The sequence below is a fragment of the Pelophylax lessonae genome (assembly GCF_965119305.1).
Source record: "Pelophylax lessonae genome assembly, chromosome: 7".
NCBI classification, from domain to species: domain Eukaryota; kingdom Metazoa; phylum Chordata; class Amphibia; order Anura; family Ranidae; genus Pelophylax; species Pelophylax lessonae.
The window spans coordinates 144,814,394-144,835,521 of NC_138774.1; the positions used below are offsets into that span (position 1 = coordinate 144,814,394).

General features: G+C 37.9%; 1 protein-coding gene across 1 annotated transcript in view; it reads left to right on the forward strand.

Annotated features, from left to right (window-relative positions):
* The window catches only part of PASD1 (PAS domain containing repressor 1), a 115,457-nt gene that overhangs the window by 34,860 nt on the left and 59,469 nt on the right, over positions 1-21,128 (forward strand). The window contains exons 4-7 of the mRNA XM_082264609.1: positions 1,331-1,485; positions 2,277-2,368; positions 12,535-12,624; positions 17,647-17,767. Of these exons, the coding sequence (XP_082120735.1) occupies positions 1,331-1,485; positions 2,277-2,368; positions 12,535-12,624; positions 17,647-17,767 (458 nt within the window). The remainder of the gene's footprint in view (positions 1-1,330; positions 1,486-2,276; positions 2,369-12,534; positions 12,625-17,646; positions 17,768-21,128) is intronic.

Consider the following 21,128-nt stretch of genomic DNA (forward strand, 5'->3'; position numbering starts at 1 on the left):
ATATGTTGTTTTTGAAAACTATGGTACAGCTTTTCTGGATTCCAAGCTACAGTACCTTTTCCACGTATACCTAAAGATGCAACCGAGAATACATCTTCCAGGAATAGTTATTTACCCTAAAGAAATATGTAACCAATGCATAAAAAATGGGAGAACTATTCCTGGAATTTTAAGTGCAGTATGGAAAAATGAATGGTAGAATTGAATTGGTTATTGTATGCAAAAAAAGAGCTTTCCTTGTACACTTTTTGCATATGTATATATGTTACTGTGTACTGGACCAGTGCTTAGGCCATCAGGGTAACAGGGGTGCAATCTTAATCTTAGTTAAGAAATTTCCTTGTGTACATACTGTTATGGTACAGGTAAAATGGGTTTTTATAAAACTAGTCCCTAAAATTAGAACTGAGTTTACTATCTGTATTTCTCCGATAGCCAGTGTGCCTATTTTCACTGTAAGCTGTGAATTCATACATTATGAGGTCCTTATATCTGTTAGATCAGGTTTTATATTTACGCATACTGGCCATTAGTTGTGAAGGTTTTACAAGCTTTATATAGCTATCATGTTTTTGATTAAAAGGAACAATGATTGAAGCAGAGAAAATATGACTACAACTGAAACTCTGCAGGCCTTCACAAAGTCATTCCATGCATCTCCATCAAAGCATACCTGCTGGTTGCAATCATGGACATTTTCAGAAATGCACATGACTCACAAGAACTTCTTACATACAACATGCCTTATTCTACCATTATGCACAGGTTATTACATTCTCTAAATTAGCAGACTATAATGAAATTAGAATTTATTTGATGGTTGCCAGTATTTTTCTGGACCAAAAGTACAAAAGTAGATCTATATATATATATATATATATATATATATATATATATATATATATTGGTTTTAGGCCTAGGGATGATTTCTTTGTTTATTTGTAGCATGTCATTATATGTTTTGTTTTTACTGTATGATAAAACATGTTATAGTTTGGTAAATGCAAGATAGGAGTTGTTTGCACTTGTAGGGAAGCCTCGTTTTGTCTTCTTGTGTTCCTGTAAACCCCTAGTAAAATGTATCAGTTGTTTATTTAAATTGGTATTGTTCACTTCTATTAACTCAGCTATATAAGTGCAATGTATGTATAGTACATTCATATTGCTGTGTTGACTAAGTATATGTTAAAGACAACCTCCTATCATCTTTGTACTATCCGTAACTTTGGAAAATAGCTGAGCCTACAAATGACCTTTATGAAGCCTCCAACGTTCATATGTTGGAGGCTCGAGGATCTAATCATACGTTTCCTTCTTTATTCCATTCTAGGGCATCACGGAATAAATCAGAGAAGAAAAGAAGAGACCAGTTTAATGTCCTCATTAAGGAGCTGTGTACAATGCTTCAAGGACATGGACACCCTCTTAAAATGGATAAATCCACTATACTGCAAAGGACCATTGATTTCCTGCAGAAACAGAAAGGTATATTGCACTAATTCTGGCCCATTGATAATCTGTTTCCACAATGAAATGTATGCATTTTAGTAAGCTAGAGTTAAGGTGATGCTAAACACACACTGTTTATTTCACATTGTCCATTCTATTTCTGTATGTGGATGATGGCACTGTACCTTTTTTCCTAATCAATATACAGCTGTGACCCAGCCTGTCTACAGGGAAACATAAGCAGGAGGGACTTCTAGTCCTCTGCTACTGGTCATCTCTAAAATAAATGTAAAAAAAAAACAGCCTTTGGAATACAGAGAAAATTTTAATAACAAATATCAATAAATTGTTTTAAACTGTCATACAAATATTAATCTGAAATCAAATCTTTATTACTTTTTTGTCAATAACATTTGTGTGGACAGATTTCTGCCAGTCACAGGCAGTGTCACGCCTCTCCAGCCTATGTCTTAGAATAGGAGGGAGGTGAAGCCACCATTAATCTACATGTAATATCCCCCCCCCCATTGTGTTTAGCTGGTTAGTGGACATAGAGGAGGCGGGCAGGAGTGGGCTGTCATTTACCACTGTGAATGCACCCACATGTGTGACTCTATATTCACATGGGCTGCTCAGATGTGATAGGGAGGAAATGCTCAGCATGGAAACTCATTGAAAAATCCCTAGCTGAAGGGTCAACTGGGTTTTTTGCAGAATACGGAAATTGAATCACATAGTGACTGAGTGAGTATGCACAGCATTTATTGATAGTTTTTTTTGGATGTGGACTTTAATTTTTATTTGTGTTTTATATATTTGTCTTGCAGAAATCACAGCACAGACAGAAGCCTGTGAAATCAGGCAGGACTGGAAACCTTCTTTTCTTAGTAATGAAGAGTTTACCCAGTTGATGTTAGAGGTAAGAATTGTATGGATCAATTTTCTAGCCATTATATTTCAATACTGCAAATGTCCCATACACAGAGCTAGATTCTCTCTGCCACCTAATCGCATGAGTGGTGTTTTTTTTCCCGATGACAGTGCTGTGGTTTGCTGTGCCACATCACATGAGAGTAGTAGGCTTTTTGTGTAGCTCACCTTTGTCACTGTCTTCGGTGATGTCTTGTAGAACCCTAGTGTACTCTCTACATCTTGTAGCTCAATGCTAATAGTGCAGGGTAACACATAATGCAGGAAAGGGGAAATAGGGTAAGGCCAACACGTTCCACATCAGTCTCTGGTCCTTATTTCTTCAATATAATATAAGGAAAGTCTACAATGAAATGATACCCCTATCCTGTTGTATAGCATGCAGTCTACATGCTAGGGACCTAAGAATAGGGTTTTGTTAAGAAAGAGCTCACTGACCGGGGTCCCAAAGAATAGTTCATCTGCACTTGGAATATAAAAGAAGCTGAACACCTCTTTATATTTTTCTGCTTCATCTATGACTAGCACAATGAAACATTCCTCAGTTGTTACTAGAACTGCATCCCAATTACCACTCAAACTATCAAACCAGCACTACCTGTCCTTGTTACTTAGAGGGTACCTAAAGTAGCCATGCTGGCGAGAGATCAGGGAATCTCATCTTCTGCTTCTTAGAGTGCACCTGTGCCCAAACTAAACATACTCTTTCAGTTTATAAAATCAGCATTGTAATAACAGCATAGTTACATTTGACAATCTAATATAAGCTTACTTGAAAAATCTCCATTTATGTTGTGAATGCTGCCTGTCTGTTGGCCATCTCTTTCCACAACTTCCTGGATCCCCTGCATGCTTCTCCTCTGCTGTTTACTTTCAAATTCTAAGGACTACATATCCCATGGTACCTTGTTGTCTGCAAGCTGTGATTTTGGTACAGAATTTGCCTCCTAAAACTCCTTCTTTCAACACCTTTGTAGTTCAGAAGGCAGGTTCTGTGATTTCTGTGGCAGAGCAGTGCCTACTCACAGGGCATAGTGAATATGAGTTACTGAATTCAAGAAGTAAATGGGCGGGGATCTTCACAAATATTCACAAAGTTTACAAACTTCACGATTGTTCATATTATTAGGAGTCGACTAGAAGCAGGCTATTTACACATTCTTAACAAGCAGTAAAAGGGCTTTAAAACAAGCCTCCCTGACCTCTCTAGCTGCTTTTAATGGGAAATGAATAATTCCTAAAGATCTTTGGTGATTTTAAAGTGGGGTACACACTATAAGAAGATCGGGTAAACGATCGTCTGATCAGAAAATCATACGATCCCAATTTTTTATAGTGTGTACGAGCCTTTAACCACTTGCCGACCAACCGCTGCAGTAATACAGCGGCAGGTCAGCAGGCGCACACCCGCACCCACTTGCCAGCGGTGAAGCCGAGGCGTGGGGCCGGCAGGCGTGATTACCTCCTGGGCACCCATGATCACTCTCCGCGAAGACAGAACGGCAGTCTGCTGTTGTAAACACAGCAGTCTGTTCTCTCTGCTATCAGCACAGAGCCCCTGTGTTCCTGCTATTTAGCAACACAGGTATCTGTGTTGATATTACAAGCCCACCCCCCCCCCACAGTTAGAAAACACCCCCTAGGCTCACACTTTACCATTTGATCTCCCCTGGGTTAACCCCTTCAATGCCATTGTCATTATTACAGTAACAGTGCATATTTTTTAGCACTGATTACCGTAGTAATGTCACTGGTCCCCCCAAAAGTGTAAAAAAATGTCAGTAAGGGGCCAAATCTGTCTGCCGCAATGTCGCAGTCCTGCTAAAAATCGCTGATCATCGCCATTGCTAGAAAAATAAATAAATATATAAATAAATAAAAATGACATAAATCTTTCCCCTAGTTTGTAGACACTATAACTTTTGCGCAAACCAATCACAAAATACGCTTATTGGGATTTTTTTTACCAAAATATGTAGCAGAATACAAATTGGCCTAAAAGGAGGAAAAAATTAGATTTTGAAATTTTTTTTCTTGGAAACGTTATATAGTAGTAATTGAAAAATATAGTTTTTTTCATTTTCAGAATTGTTGCTTTTTTTTGTTTATAGCACAAAAAAAAAAAATTGCACAGGTGATCAAATACCACCAAAAGAAAGCTCTATTTGTGGGAAAAAAAGGACATCAATTTTATTTGGGTACAGCGTCGCATGACCGCACAATTGACCATTAAAGCAACACAGTGCCGTTTTGCAAAAATGGCCTGGTCATTAATGGGGAAAACCTTCCGGTCCAGAAGTGGTTAAGCTATGTTTCATTTAGTTTCCAAGGCTAATTTTACAGGGGTTGCAAAGTAGTGATAAAAACAGGTGGTTGATATATGTTTTTATTGACCCAGCCCCCTACTTACAAATTAACTTGATGGCCACTCAATGCGTACACAGTGCTATGACCACGCAGCTTCACGCGGCAGCACATTTAAACTCTGCATTTGATGTTTAGAAGGTGGTGTTGCATGCCGTATGCGCCCATTAACCACTTAAGCTCTGGGTTTTAATCCTCTTTTTTGCTTTTTGGCACTATGCTACTTTACCTGGTATTTGCGCGGTCATGCAACGCTGTATCCAAACTAAATGTGTGTTATTTTTTTCACACAACTAGAGTTTTCCAATGGTGGTATTTGATTACAACTGTTTTATTTTGCAATTTAAATGAATAAAGACCGAACATTTGGAAAAAAAAAACATATTTCCTACTTTCTGCTGTAAAATATATCCAATTAAAAAATATATATTTTTTTTTACTAGTAACGGCGGCGATCAGCGACTTGTAGTGAGACTGTGATAGTGTGGTGGCAATCTGACACTGATGCTAGGGGGGAGACTAACTGACACGTGCTGATTTTACTAAGCACATCACTGTTCTCTGTAGAGAGTCCTGTATTGTTTACCAACACAGGGCTCTCTTCTGTCATTCGCTCAGCCGATCAGGCTGATTGGCTTTTGCTGCATCGAATGGCAGCTCAAGCCTTTGGGTGGGCAGTGGGCACACCCATGCGTGTGCAGACTCGGAAGAATGCAGTGATGTACAGGTATGTTACGGTGCCTGTCTGAGCTGACCTGCCACAGTAAATGTACTGCAGCGGATCAACAAGCAATTAAGGCCAGTGAGACTATGCAACAAACAGCAGCAATTGCTGTGTGGCATTTTTATGTAAAATCACCCTTCATCACAGAGATAAGAAAACAGGCATTCAGAAAATAACGGTAAATATCTGCAAACTGCCTTTCAACCGCCTCTAAAAAAAAGAGATCCACCACATATCTCTTTTCAGTGGTGCAGTAAAGTCCACCCATGTAAAATGAGCTGGCAACCTGCCAAGATCTTTTCTCATAGAAAAATTAAATCCCAGGAATTCATAATGACTGGCATAGCAGACAGGTTTTGTGAAAGTGTCATGCATTCTAAAAGTGGTTAAGAATGCACCAAATTCATATAGCTGTCTAGAACTAGTACTTGAATTTGGCTTATGCTGCACCACTTTTAGAATGCACATGAGACACTCTCGCAAAATCTGTCTGAGCCAGTTTTTTCACTGTACACCTAAAGAGAGCTGGTCCTAATTAACTCCACTTTGGTTCTGACACTTTAAAACAAGCCCTCATTAATCTCTGTATCTATAAGCACTGTTAAGAAACACATTTTCAAAATTCACAACACAGGCAATGGAAGAAATTCAACAAAGCTGGTGTGATACTTTTCTGGCATTAATTCCTATTGTATGTATATATATATATATATATATATATATATATATATATATATATATATATATCGCTAAATTCATGAAGCATTTGAGACACTTTGGTTCTGACAGCAACTCGGGCACCCAATTCAGGTAGTTCCAAAATTCACCACTTTTATAATGTGACGTATTGACATTGTAGTGCATTAAATGTGCCAAATGTAAAAGTGGTGCATTCAATACGTCACATGGTAAAAGTGGTGAATTTTGGAACTACCTGAATTGGGTGCCCGAGTTGCTGTCAGAACCAGTGTCTCAAATGCTTCATGAATTTAGCGATATATATATATATATATATATATATATATACATACAATAGGAATTAATGCCAGAAAAGTATCACACCAGCTTTGTTGAATTCCTTCCATTGTCTGTGTTGTGAATTTTGAAAATGTATTTCTTAACATTGCTTATAGATACAGAGATTAATGAGGGCTTGTTTAAAAGTGTTTTACTGCTTGCTCAGAATATATAAATACGTAAGTGTGCAAGATATAGGTACATATTTACTTTAATTAAGCAACAAAAAACTGGGCAGATCCTTGACCAATATGTATTGCTTCACTTCAGTGTAGTCTACAAAGTACGCAAGGACCTGGCTGTGCTGTCTGGAAGGTATGCCTGGGTCACTATGCTTGGTATAATGAATTACATATATTTTGGTGGGTTAAACAGTTCACATATGTTGTTCAGCTGTGGAAACTCATTTACAATCCTTGGTTTCCATTGTTTGTGTCACACTTGAAAAAAACAAAAACTATTAAAAACAGTGTTAGAAATGATCAGCAGCTCTGCTGAAAAAGCGAATCAGTGGTAGTATGAGCAAAGCAAGCCCCACCAGCCAGCATAGACAGGGTGGATGTCAACAGGTTTTCCACTTTCTGAGTTTACATGAAAATGACTACTATTTTTTATATGTACCTATCTAAGTGTAGTTTCCATCTCTGTTGTGCTATTTCAGTATGTGGCAAAGATAATATATAAATCAATTATGTAGGTTTTGATATGTGGTTCCTCTCAGGTATATTGTTGTTCAAACCCGGCATCATTCAGTTTCATTATTTCTAATGTCTAGTTAACTAGAAAAACAAAGTAATAAACGCACAAAAGTGAGACACAAACGTGTATGGCGTCCCCCTCGTCCTCCCCTCCGCCTGTATTATCATACTGGCACCTCTCCCTGTACTGCCAATTTGCATGTATTAGAGATCATTGCCAGAACTTAGTCATCAAATTAATTTATTCAGAGGAACAATGAACGCAGTGCTGTGTAGATTCTGTCTTTTTTTTCTGTTTTTTCCACTTGGGCAAGTAGAGGCACAATATGTCAAGAGCGAAGCGCTTGTTTTCTTTTTGGAGAACTGAGTGGGTAGAGCTGGCATCAGCAATGCTGCAATTAAAGTAGTTATAGCGTAAGCATTTGGAGACGCTGTTCCTTAGGTACAGGTTGCCTGCAGGCTTGTACTACCTTACCGCCACTCTGGGAAATAGGAAGGGAATAATAATGAGTACACCTGAGGATGACAATGTTGCACAACCTGGTCAGTTCTGTGGCCTCTGGAAAATAGCCAAGGCCATCAGGTCAGGAATGCCATCTTCAGTTGTGCATAATCTGTTTGACTAGCCTAAAAATGGCATGTAATCCTAAGGGTTACATTGTTCTTAGAATGTTATTAGTTAAAGTGTTACTAAACCCACAGCAGTAAAACCAGTCTGTATATGCAGCAAAGCATGCTTGCTATACTCACTGTGGGACCTAAGGGGTTAATCATCTGCATTGTGTAAAACAAGCTGTTTGATTCTGTCTTCTCTGTTCCTCCCTTTCTTCCAAAGTCCCCAAACTATCTCCTAATGGAACAGAGGCTAGGAGACAAGCTGCACATGCTCAGTTTGGCGTGTATTGCTAGAAATTTTGTTTTTTTTCCTGAGGGAGTGCATGTGATCAGCACAGGGCCAATCACTGTCCAGACAGAGGGTACGGGGTCCTGCAGCCCCAAAGGACAGCCAGAGCAGAATGAAAACTCCTGCTTCACTTTACACTAATAGATGTCACGAGACTGCTCTAACTGCTGATGAGAAAAAGTATTTAGCAGTTTATATTTATTAAACATTTTGCATTTTCATGTTCTGTGTACTGTAGGAGACCAGATATAGTGAATGCAGGCTCCTGGGTTTAGTAACACTTTAAGCTAATACTGTAACAAGTAACACTAATAGTGTTGGTAAAGCAGATCTTGCTGTAAAATTGCATGATCTGTTCATTTCTTTCCTGCTCCCCCAATGTCAAAGTGCTAAAATAAAATAAATAAGAAAAAAACAACTGTGGAGGAAACATGTATAAAATATACTTGCCTTACCCCAGCTTCTGCCCTTTGTGCCTTGGCAAGAGTGACATCACCATTCTTCCTGCGAGATCCCAGGGTATATTAAGCATTTAAAATCCCGCAAAAAGATGCTTATATACTGTGCTGGATACACAGTGAAAAGCTTGACTTAAAAAAATGTCAGTGTTAAGAATTTTCCCACACCCACCAATCAGAATAAGATGTCCATTAAAGGTTAAATGTAATAGATAAAACAAAAAAGCAAAAAGGTGAAACTGTCTGAGACCTTTAGAACACTCAGAGTTTTGGCTGCAGTTAAAAAGAGCAAACTTTCTGTTGTTGCACAGCTGCAAAGTTTGCTTTTTAGCGTTAGGCCCCTTTCACACAGGCGGACCGTTCAGATCCGCCTGTCAGTTTTTTTGGTGGATCTGAATGGTCCCCCCATGCATCTCTATGGGGCATCTACTAGCCCTTAGTAGCTCAGTGGTTAGTTTCACCTGTTGCTTTAAAAAGCTCTTAGAAAAAGCAGTCCTAAGATTTAATATGAAATACAATGCATTCTGTTGTTGATTTACTTCTATGCTTTGGGTCATTGTCCTGTTGCAACACCCATCTTCTGTTAAGCTTCAGCTGGTAGACAGATGGCCTTAATTTCTCCTGCAAAATGTCTTGATAAACTTGGGAATTCATTTTTCCTTCGATGATAGCAATCCATCCAGGCCCTGACGCAGCAAAGCAGCCCCAAACCATGATGCCCCCACCACCATACTTCACAGTTGGGATGAGGTTTTGATGTCGGTGTGCTGTGCCTCTTTTTTGCCACACATTGTTGTGTGTTTCTTCCAAACAACTCAACTTTGGTTTCATCTGTCCACAGAATATTTTGCCAGTACTGCTGTGGAACATCCAGGTGCTCTTGTGCAAACTGTAAACGTGCAGCAATGTTTTGTTTGGACAGCAGTGGCTTCCTCTGTGGTATCCTCCCATGAAATCCATTCTTGTTTAGTGTTTTACATATTGTAGATTCGCTAACAGGGATGTTAGCATTTGCCAGTGACTTTTGTAAGTCTTTAGCTGACACTCTAGGATTCTTCTACACCTCATTGAGCAGTCTGCGCTGTGCTCTTGCAGTCATATTTACAGGACGGCCACTCCTAGGGAGAGTAGCAACAGTGCTGAACTTTCTCCATTTATAGGCACTTTGTCTTACCATGGACTGATGAACAGCAAGGTTTTTGGAGATACTTTTATAACCCTTTCCAGCTTTATGCAAGTCAACAATTCTTAATTGTAGGTCTTCTGAGAGCTCTTTTGTGCGAGGCATCATTCACATCAGGCAATGCTTCTTGTGAAAAGCAAACCCAGAACTGGTGTGTGTTTTTTATAGGGCAGGGCAGCTGAAACCAACACCTCCAATCTCATCTTATTGATTGGACTCCAGTTGGCTAACATCTCACTCCAATTAGCTCTTGGAGATGGCATTAGTCTAGGGGTTCACATACTTTTTCCACCTGCACTGTGAATGTTTACATGGTGTGTTCAATAAAAACATGGCAATATTTCATTATTTGTGTATTATTAGTTTAAGCAGACTGATTGTCTATTGTTGTGACTTAGATGATGATCAGATCACATTTTATGACCAATTTGTGCAGAAATCCATATCATTCCAAAGGGTTCACATACTTTTTCTTGCAGCTGTATATTCTGGGATCAGTCTAATGCCTATCTGGCACTAATTTTAAGGACAGGTCTCTTAGGCTATGTGAGTTTTTGTTTTATGGGTACTCACAGTATAACTGAGTGGCATTTTTATTTGGTGCATTTGGAAAGTTTATTAACACTATGATCTTGCCCTATTTTCCAATGTAATCAGCCTCCGTGTCTTTTTGGGAGGTGGCAAGGTATTGGTTTGTTAGATAGTCATAGAAGAACCTATGCTTCTCAGCAGTCATGGCTTCAAGCAGTAACTATCTGCAGCTTGAGGAAATAGTCTATGAAGAAGCTAAGTAGGACAGTGGTGTAAAAAAGGGATTGCACAGGTTGTAAACGGCAATTAGGCTACTACTCTTGGGGGACCTTAGTTCTAACCTAACCATATCCAAACACTCAATCTGTTGTCATATTGTTGAGCAATAGTGCATCCTGGTCACTTATCCTGAAGTAAAGGGGATGTATAGTACAATGTGGAATTAATTACAGGATTTGGGAAGTAAGTGCAAAGGAGCGTTATTGGGGGTTCAGGACAATACATACAGCGGATAGCGGAGTGGGCATGCTACCCGTGGGTAACACATTAAGGGTTGGAGATGTTAGATCTGGAGTAGTAAATATGGGTTTGCAACTTGGTTAACCTCCCTGGCGGTATGATTCTGTCAGGAATTCTGTTCCAAAAGCGGTACAATTCTTTTCATGGAAATTTGGCGTTGTGTATTATAGGCCTACAATTCTTAGTAATTACTGACTTAAACCTGACCAAAACAAGACTCTAGTAGACATCCCAGATGTGATAAATTTGAAACACAAACAAGTGAATTATAATTGAATCAATAATATTATTTTATTATTTAATATATAATATATATAATAAAATTATATTATTGATTAGATTATAATTCATGCGCTATATATTATATATATATGTGTGTATATAGATATATATATATATATATATATATATATATATATATATATATATATATATATGTGTGTGTGTGTGTATATAGGTATATATATATATATATATATATATATATATATATATATATATATATATATATGTGTGTGTGTGTGTATATAGGTATATATATATATATATATATATATATATATATATATATATATATATATATACATATATATATATATATATATACATATATATATATATATATATATATATATATATATATATTTGCATATATATATATATATATATGCATATATATATATATATATATATATATATATATATATATATATGCATATATATATATATATATATATATATATATATATATATGTATATATATATATATATATATATATATATATATATATATATATATATATGCATATATATATGCATATATATAATATAAAATGTGTTATGTGTCTTGTGCAACGTTTTTTTTTTTTTTTAATTTCCCTCCCTAGTTCCGCTCCCATGCAGCATTGCTGCTGCAGGGAACGGAACTAGGAAGTCCTCCTACCGACAGACGAGCGGCGGAGATCTCGCTGGCGGTCACAGCAATGAGAGCTCATCGCTGGATCGCCAGGATAAGGTAAGAGAAGCTCCGCTGCGCTGTCTGCACGTTCTGCCCATTGACCCCGAGCGTGACTCGGGGATACCGCTAATAGCAGAAAATTCCTACCCCGAGTCACGCTCGGGTTTACCGCTAAGGCGGTTAAGCATATGTGGAGCCAAGTAACAATTATGTACTTTTTTGTAATTTATTAATTACAATGCAGTATTTTAGATTCCAATGATATATCACAATTGCAGCAAGGATTATTTTATTTTAACTTTTAGAGATGATGATATCATTGCCCCTAAATAACCAGTCCTTAACATAGAACTGACATGTATGACATAGTGTTATGTATAGTGATATAGAAATGCCAATTAATATGATGGGGTGGTTGGTTATAGCAATGGTGTGCTGTAGAGACAAGAAGTAGAGAAATGACAACTGGATCTTAGCGGATTTGACAGCAGTGATTTAAGAAATTACACAGAATTGTGCAGAATGACAGAATGAACTAATGATGATCATCTTATTTCTCTGTCTATTTTGTGTGTGTGTGTGTGTATGTATATACATATATGGCGTTGATTGATTCCTGGTGATTTTATGTAGTGTTCCAAGCTTATTTAGCCATCTCTATAAATAATGTTAGATAAAATAAATTGGTCTGCCAACTGTATGTTCTATAAATAGCCACTCTTGGCGCCATCCTCGAAATCAATGTGCTGTGTGGTTCAACACATTAAAAGAAGATTGAGTTTCCGTTTTTCTTTGTTAGGCTCTAGATGGCTTCCTCATTGCGCTCACCACTGATGGGATGATAATTTATGTTTCTGATAGTGTTTCATCTCTGCTTGGCCATTTACCGGTAAGTTATGTTCTCTTATAGTTTATAAGGATAACTGATTGTGATATAAACAATACATGCCATTTGTAATAGAACAACAATTCCTTTTTTGTAGCTAATAGACATCATTTATTGTATTCCAGTGAAATTAGTAAGTGTCTGGTTATAGCGTACAGGAGACATTACATGAATAGTACATGAATGTGTATGTGTAGGTATATAATTTTTTACCTAAATAATTATGATTATATAAACCGCACTGAGAATCAGGAGTGTCCAGAAGCTTAGCTAAGGTTTATAAACAGGAATTACGGTAACTATTCGTGCAAATAAAATGGCAACTGAAAGCAATTTTATAGCTCTTCAAATCATTTTTTAGACCAGGGGTCTCCAAACTATGGTTTTCCAGTTGTTCAGAAACTAAAATTTCCATCATGAGTCATGTCTGTGAATGTCAAAGTTTTACAAAGCCTCATGGGACGTGTAGTTCCGCAACAGGTGGAGGGCCGTAGCTTGGAGAACCCTGCTCTAGACCATAGTATTAGTTACGTGGGAGACTATGGACCAGCAGGTATTGTAGGAGGAAACAGGAGGTTATTTATTTTTATATATATATATATATATATATACAGTAAAGCTTTTAATCTGGTAGCATTTTATAATAAACTGTTACATTAAATCAAACCCTTCTTTAAGGTAAACTCTCTAAAGTGACATTTTTAATGTAGTGCATAGACCCTTTGAACTTTGTCTTCTTGGCCCTGAGATCCCTACGAAACCAAAGTTATTTTTATATGCAAATATTGACTTTCTGTAGGAAATCAAAAACTTTCTGTCCCCCTTCTCCAGCCTAAATGATCTGTTTGGAAATTGGGGCTTTACTCCATATGTTGGAAGGGGTTGGGCCAGACTTCAGTTATCTCATGAGAAGTCAAGATTTGAATATTAGATCACCCCAGCTTTAGGAGGTCTTTGGGAGCTAAAGATCTTCTTCAGAGGTACACACAGTGCACACACCTGTATTTATGCTCACGTGGAGCACCGGTATTTCAAATTTTTACAAAATTATTGCTAAAATGCGCTTGTGTTATGCATTGCACAAAAAAATACATATTCTTACCATTGATTTAAGTGAAATTCTTACAATGAATAGCTTGATTTTTACTATTCTTATTTCCTTCCTATATTTACATACATGAAAAAAACTATCTGTAGAATTCAAATTTCATTAAGCTACTACACTCTCTGATTTTTACTGAAGCTTATTGTACACAATTTTTTAACTGCACACTGTTATGTACATGGTATACAATTTAAAAAAGGATGCATTAAAATAGTATTTTCCTTACTGTTCATCCTCATAGGCTTATATACAAAGCAGATTTTATATAGCCTTTATGGGTTTGCCATTTAAATAAAAATGTACTTTACAAATATCTGCCTCTCACAGAAGTTTGTGAAGGTGTTCATTTATTATGGAACACCCTATAAAGGGGCAAAAAAAAACTAAACACATTGCCTGGTTTATGGGAAGCATTTAAAACTGTTTTAGTTTTAAATTAGGACAGGACGGACCTATTATTGTTATCAACATCACCTTGTTAAATATATTTGTGTTGACCTCGGGTATTTTTTTCTAAGGGTAAAATTATCCAGGTGAAATACTTCACTGAATTTGCTACACTCCACATATATTATTAAAATTGGGGAAATTACCTTCCCGCTGATGCCCCAAACATCCTAACAATACTGGAACTTTTTATCTTATTCTTTGGGATTCCCAATTATACGGGCCTTTTGAAATCATGAACTTCACTAGCTCTTTGCTGAATTTACCCAACGTATGTAATCCTGCTATATGCCTGTTGGGTTTGATTCTGATCTTCCTAACTGTACAAAATTACTTTTGCCTTCATTATTCTTCTACACCAAAAAAGAAAATAGCTGTTAAGTGGAAATCCCCTGAACTCCCAAAACTTACACATTCGTTTTGACTTATTACCCAAGTCATTCCTATTTACAAATTAACATACAAGGCACGTGGCTGTCCAGAAAAGCTTGATTTGGTTCCTCTAGCTTGAAATGCTATCAGCTCTATCTAAACAGTGATACCTCAAGTTGCTTTTTATGTTTTCTATGTAATGTAAGGTTACCATTTAAAAAAGAATAAGATTGAGAATGATGAAAAAATGGTATGTTCTTAGTATACTGTAGATTTATTAGCCATAATGAGGAGAGTACAGTACATCTGATACAGATGTATTCTACATGATATTGTTCACATCGAAGTGTGTACAATATTGTTGGACCTAAATTATGAATTTGACTATATAATACCACATCACAAGCTATTGCCAAGCCCTGACTAACCATGATCAGACATATGTTTGTTTATCTTGGTTAACCACTTGCCGACCATCAGCAGTACATATACTGCGGTAGGTTGGCTCTGTGCCGCGAAACGACATTATGGTACGTCGTTTTGCAGGACCACTAGTGGGGGCGCACGGGCCGATTGGCTATAGGGGAAGCCAATCAGCGTGTCTGCGATGTTCGCGGGCACCCGCAATCGCTCCCCATGGAGACAGTACGGCAGTCTGCCGTTGTAAACACGGCAGACCGCTTTTCTGTCAGTAATGAACACATTATTTAGGAACACAGGTCTCTTTGTTCATTCAACAAGCCCATCCCCCAAACAGTTAGAAAGCATCCCCTAGGGACACATTTGACCCTTTGATCGCCCCTGGTTTTAACCCCTTCCCTGCCAGTGTCATTAGTACAGTAACAGTGCATATTTTTAGCACTGATTACTGTAATAAAGTCACTGGTCCCCTCAAAAGTATCAAAAATGTCAGTTGGATGTCCGATCTGTCCGCCGCAATGTCGCAGTCCCACTAAAAATCGCTGATCGCCGCCATTACTAGTAAAAAATAAATAAATAAATAAATAAAAATGACATAAATCTTTCCCCTAGTTTGTAGACGCGTTAACTTTTGTGCAAACCAACTAATATACACTTATTGGGATTTTTTTTTAACCAAAAATATGTAGCAGATTACATATTAGCCTAAAATGATAAAAAAATTAGATTTTTCCATTTTTTTTTTTATTGGGAATGTTTTATAACAAAAAGTAAAAAATATTGCTTTTTTCAGAATTGTTGCTCTTTTTTTGTTTATAGCACAAAAAATCGCAGAGATGATCAAATACCACCAAAAGAAAACTCTATTTGTGGGGAAAAAAGGACATCAATTTTATGTGGTTATAGCTTTGCATGACCGCGCAATTGTCAGTTAAAGTAATGCAGTGCCCTATCGCAAAAAATAGCCTGGTCATTAAGTGGGTAAAACCTTCCGGTCCTGAAGTGGTTAAAATGTATATTGTACATTTGTCTTACACCAGGGGCCCCCAAACCTTCTGAACAAAGGGCCAGTTTACTGTCCTTCAGACCTTGAGGGGACCAAGGCATCAACGAGAGTAAAGAATGCCCCATCATTGGTGTCAGTAGGAGGGACAGTGCCACATTGTTGGTGTCAGTGGTAGAAATCATGTCCCATTGTTGGTGTAGAAGGAATATTTCCCTGTATCAGTGGGAGGAACAATGTCCCTGGGCCTGATAAAGGCAAGAAAAGGGCCACATCCGGCTCCCGGGGCCGCAGTTTGGAGACCACTGTCTTATACAATAAAATAAATAAAATGTCCCTTTAAAAATATACATTTTTTAATAAACCATTAACAAAATTAGATCAAATCTTTCTGGTGCACTTTACTTATTTTGTCATGTTCTTTTGTATTCTAGTCTTCATGATAGTTAACAAATTTTAGAAACTGTAAATTAGTTTAATATCTTTCAGAAGTGTCTGAAATTGAAACTCCTCCCATGTAGAACTGCATAATGAATGTAATTTGATTGAATGGTATGGGCAGGGCTGAATTTAGACATCCAGCCTTGTGGGGTACATATTGAAGGAGATTTACTAAAACGTGTGCACACAGAATCTGGTTCAGCTGTGCATCAATCAGCTTCTAGGTTTTATTGTCAATTCTTAATTGAACAAGCTGAAGTTAGAAGCTGATTGGTTACCATGCACAGCTGCACCAGATTCTGTGTGCACCAGTTTTAGTAAATCTCCCCCAATGTGCTTTTTGTTTAGCCCTTTTTTTGAATTGTATTTTAGTAAAAGCTGCTGTGAGAGGCAGCATATACTCTTTGAGGCAGCATATACTCTGGTGTATGTGCAAAGCTACTCTTTAACTGTACGCATCACTAGACTACAGAAAAGAATAATGGTTTCTTGTTTCCCAAACTATGTAGAACTTTCTGACTCCCTTCTCTCTAGTTTTTTTTTTTTGTTAAAATGGTTGTAAAGTCAGAAGTTTTTGTTATCCTAATGCATTTAATGCATTAAGATAAAAAGCCTTTGGTGTTCAGCAACCCCCCCCCCCCCCCTCAGCCCCACAAAACTTGCCTGAGCCTGTCTCTATCTAGCAATGTTGCAGGAGTGTCTCGGCTGCCCAGAGACTCTCCCTCCTGATTCTTTGAGATGGCAGCGCGACGCCATTGGCTCCCGCTGCAGTCAATCAATTTCAGTAAGCCAATCAGGAGAGGGAGAGGGCAGGGCTAGGCTACGGCTCCATGTATGAATGGATAAATAAACGCTGGTTCAGCTCGGCTCGGGTGCTCCTATAGCAAGCTGCTTGCTGTGGGGGCACTCAACAGGAGGGAGGAGCCAAGAGCAGTGAAGGGGGACCCTAGAAGAGGAGGATCCGAGCCACTCTGTGAAAAAACACTTCACAGAGCAGGTAAGTATAACATGTTTGTTATTTTTAACCAAAAACGTCACTTTAAATTTAGCTACCAGTGTTAGTTGAAGGAAGCATTTATCACAAACTTTGAACACTAGTTGCCACTGTCACTGACCCACAAGTGCCATTACATAAATAAAACACTAAGAATGGTCAATAAAGACAGATTTATGTAAAATTTTGTGGCAAATAAGATTTCTGTTTTACTGAACATGACAAAGCATACTTTTGTATCAGTCAGATTTAGTGGACCAAAATATATTGAATTTTTTGCCGGAGCGAGAACATGGTGAGGTGTACAAGTTGCTGGCACCACACATCCTCATGACGGAACCAATTACTCCGGAGTTTTTCAACAGTAAGTACCAATTCCCACTGTATTTATTGATATGATTGTGTTTAGGAGTATTTTCTGGAAAACTATAATATGGTTTAGAGGCTGCAGAGTAGAGCTGCACGACTCTGGATAAAATGAGAATCACAATTTTTTTTGCTAAATTTTTAACTAAATTTGGGATTTTCTTTTACCTTTTTTCTTTTTTTCTTTCTTTTCACTTTCAATGATAATGGTAAACAGGACAAATAGAGAAGGTGAATCTCTTTAACAGGGGCACAGACAGCAAAAAAAACTGACAAGTGTTCTAATCCTTCTCCACTATATCCAAAACTAACAAATACGTTTTGCCTTTAGTTATACTTTAAGTTTGCAGCTAGAGAGTATATATAGGAATAACCTAAGACTCAGAAAATGTGAGAACATTATTTAGGCTAAAGCCATTTCACAGCAAAGAGTACAATTATCATAATCTACTTGCATAGAAAAAAGTAAACTTTGAAGGGGGGCAGCACCATTTATAACTGTTTCAAAAGATAATTTTCCTTTTTTCATTGGTCTTCAACTATAAAGCTGTACAATCAAGAAAGGAATACACATATAAAAAAGTAGGGTTTGCTGCAGTGCCTTATTTATCACAGTTAGATCTCCGATTGGATTGGTTATGAATAGTCTATAATAGACAAACTCATTTAAAAATGCATTTAGTGCCATTGTATGCAATTCCCGGTAGTACACTGTTCACCTGTTCAAAAAGGAAATACAAAGTTACTTGACAGTTAATTTGTCAGCTTTTAGAAAACAAAGGGAATGGTTATTCTGGACTATTTATTCAGACACAATTGCTCAGAAAAGGATACTGTTCCTGCCAAATGGTACAGCTAGAGGCTATTCTCTGAATAGGTTGGAGCATTCATCTCTTTTTGCAAGATGATCCTACAGTCTGCTTCCTAAAATAATATGCAGTTATATTTATACCGTCTTTTCTGAAACATTTTATTTTAAAAATAAAAAGAGGATTTTAAGCTATAACACAAGTTACTACTAATAAAGAGTTGGCGAGCTTGTTCTGATTCTTCTGTTTCAGAATCTGATGTACATTTATCATTGTCATTGTAGATAGTAAAGCACTAACCTAAAGGCCTGTACACACTTGACGGAAATCGGACGAAATATCCTCCGATTTTTCTCTATCTTGCTCAGCGCTCATAACTATTTTTAGTTGACAGTGCAAAAATGTTCACGAAATTTCTCGTCCGATTTTTTTTTTTTTGGGGACATTTGTTCCTAGACTTCCGGGTTGTCAGAAACTTAAGATCATGCGCGGTCTTTTGTATCCGATATTTCACGGACGTACTGCATACACATTAAACGAAAATTGGTCGTCTGGGGACGGACGATAAAAATTTTGGTGTCTGTCCCTCCGTTTTTTTTTTCTTTGAAAATGTCTGCATCGGCTGCTGAAAGTTGTGTACACACTAGCCGAAAATCGTACGATTTTACCTCGGATGGGAATTTTCGGCATATTTTCTATTAGTGTGTACCCCACTTTAGGGAACATGCTTTGCCTCCAGCCTTTCTTGAGCCCTGGACTGGTGCCCATCCCCCACCTACACTCCTACTAGTTACAGCCTTCTTATGGCTCCCCCTTTCACTTTAAGAGTTCTAGTCATGTAAATTCAGGCTAGTAATCTGTTTTAGGTGTACCTATAGCTGTAGTAATGTGACACTGCTATGGAATGATCCTCTAATCTGTAAGAAAATCGACACTTCTGGAAGTGTCTGATCACTTTACTTCCAGTCTGCCTTACCCCCCAGGTCCCTCTACAGGGAGTGCAGAATTATTAGGCAAATGAGTATTTTGACCACATCATCCTCTTTATGCATGTTGTCTTACTCCAAGCTGTATAGGCTCGAAAGCCTACTACCAATTAAGCATATTAGGTGATGTGCATCTCTGTAATGAGAAGGGGTGTGGTCTAATGACATCAACACCCTATATCAGGTGTGCATAATTATTAGGCAACTTCCTTTCCTTGGGCAAAATGGGTCAAAAGAAGGACTTGACAGGCTCAGAAAAGTCAAAAATAGTGAGATATCTTGCAGAGGGATGCAGCACTCTTAAAATTGCAAAGCTTCTGAAGCGTGATCATCGAACAATCAAGCATTTCATTCAAAATAGTCAACAGGGTCGCAAGAAGCATGTGGAAAAACCAAGGGGCAAAATAACAGCCCATGAACTGAGAAAAGTCAAGCGTGCAGCTGCCAAGATGCCACTTGCCACCAGTTTGGCCATATTTCAGAGCTGCAACATCACTGGAGTGCCCAAAAGCACAAGGTGTGCAATACTCAGAGACATGACCAAGGTAAGAAAGGCTGAAAGACGACCACCACTGAACAAGACACACAAGCTGAAACGTCAAGACTGGGCCAAGAAATATCTCAAGACTGATTTTTCAAAGGTTTTATGGACTGATGAAATGAGAGTGAGTCTTGATGGGCCAGATGGATGGGCCCGTGGCTGGATTGGTAAAGGGCAGAGAGCTCCAGTCTGACTCAGACGCCAGCAAGGTGGCGGTGGAGTACTGGTTTGGGCTGGTATCATCAAAGATGAGCTTGTGGGGCCTTTTCGGGTTGAGGATGGAGTCAAGCTCAACTCCCAGTCCTACTGCCAGTTTCTGGAAGACACCTTCTTCAAGCAGTGGTACAGGAAGAAGTCTGCATCCTTCAACAAAAACATGATTTTCATGCAGGACAATGCTCCATCACATGCGTCCAAGTACTCCACAGCGTGGCTGGCAAGAAAGGGTATAAAAGAAGAAAAGCTAATGACATGGCCTCCTTGTTCACCTGATCCGAACCCCATTGAGAACCTGTGGTCCATCATCAAATGTGAGATTTACAAGGAGGGAAAACAGTACACCTCTCTGAACAGTGTTTGGGAGGCTGTGGTTGCTGCTGCACGCAATGTTGATGGTGAACAGATCAAAACACTGACAGAATCCATGGATGGCAGGCTTTTGAGTGTCCTTGCAAACAAAGGTGGCTATATTGGTCACTGATTTGTGAATGTTGAGATGTTATATTGGTTTCACTGGTAAAAATAAATAATTGAAATGGGTATACTGTATATTTGATTTTTGTTAAGTTGCCTAATAATTATGCACAGTAATAGTCACCTGCACACACAGATATCCCCCTAAAATAGCTAAAACTAAAAACAAACTAAAAACTACTTCCAAAAATAGTCAGCTTTGATATTAATGAGTTTTTTTGGGTTCATTGAGAACATGGTTGTTGTTCAATAATAAAATTAATCCTCAAAAATACTCATTTGCCTAATAATTCTGCACTCCCTGTATTATCACAGTGCTTCTGTTTCAAA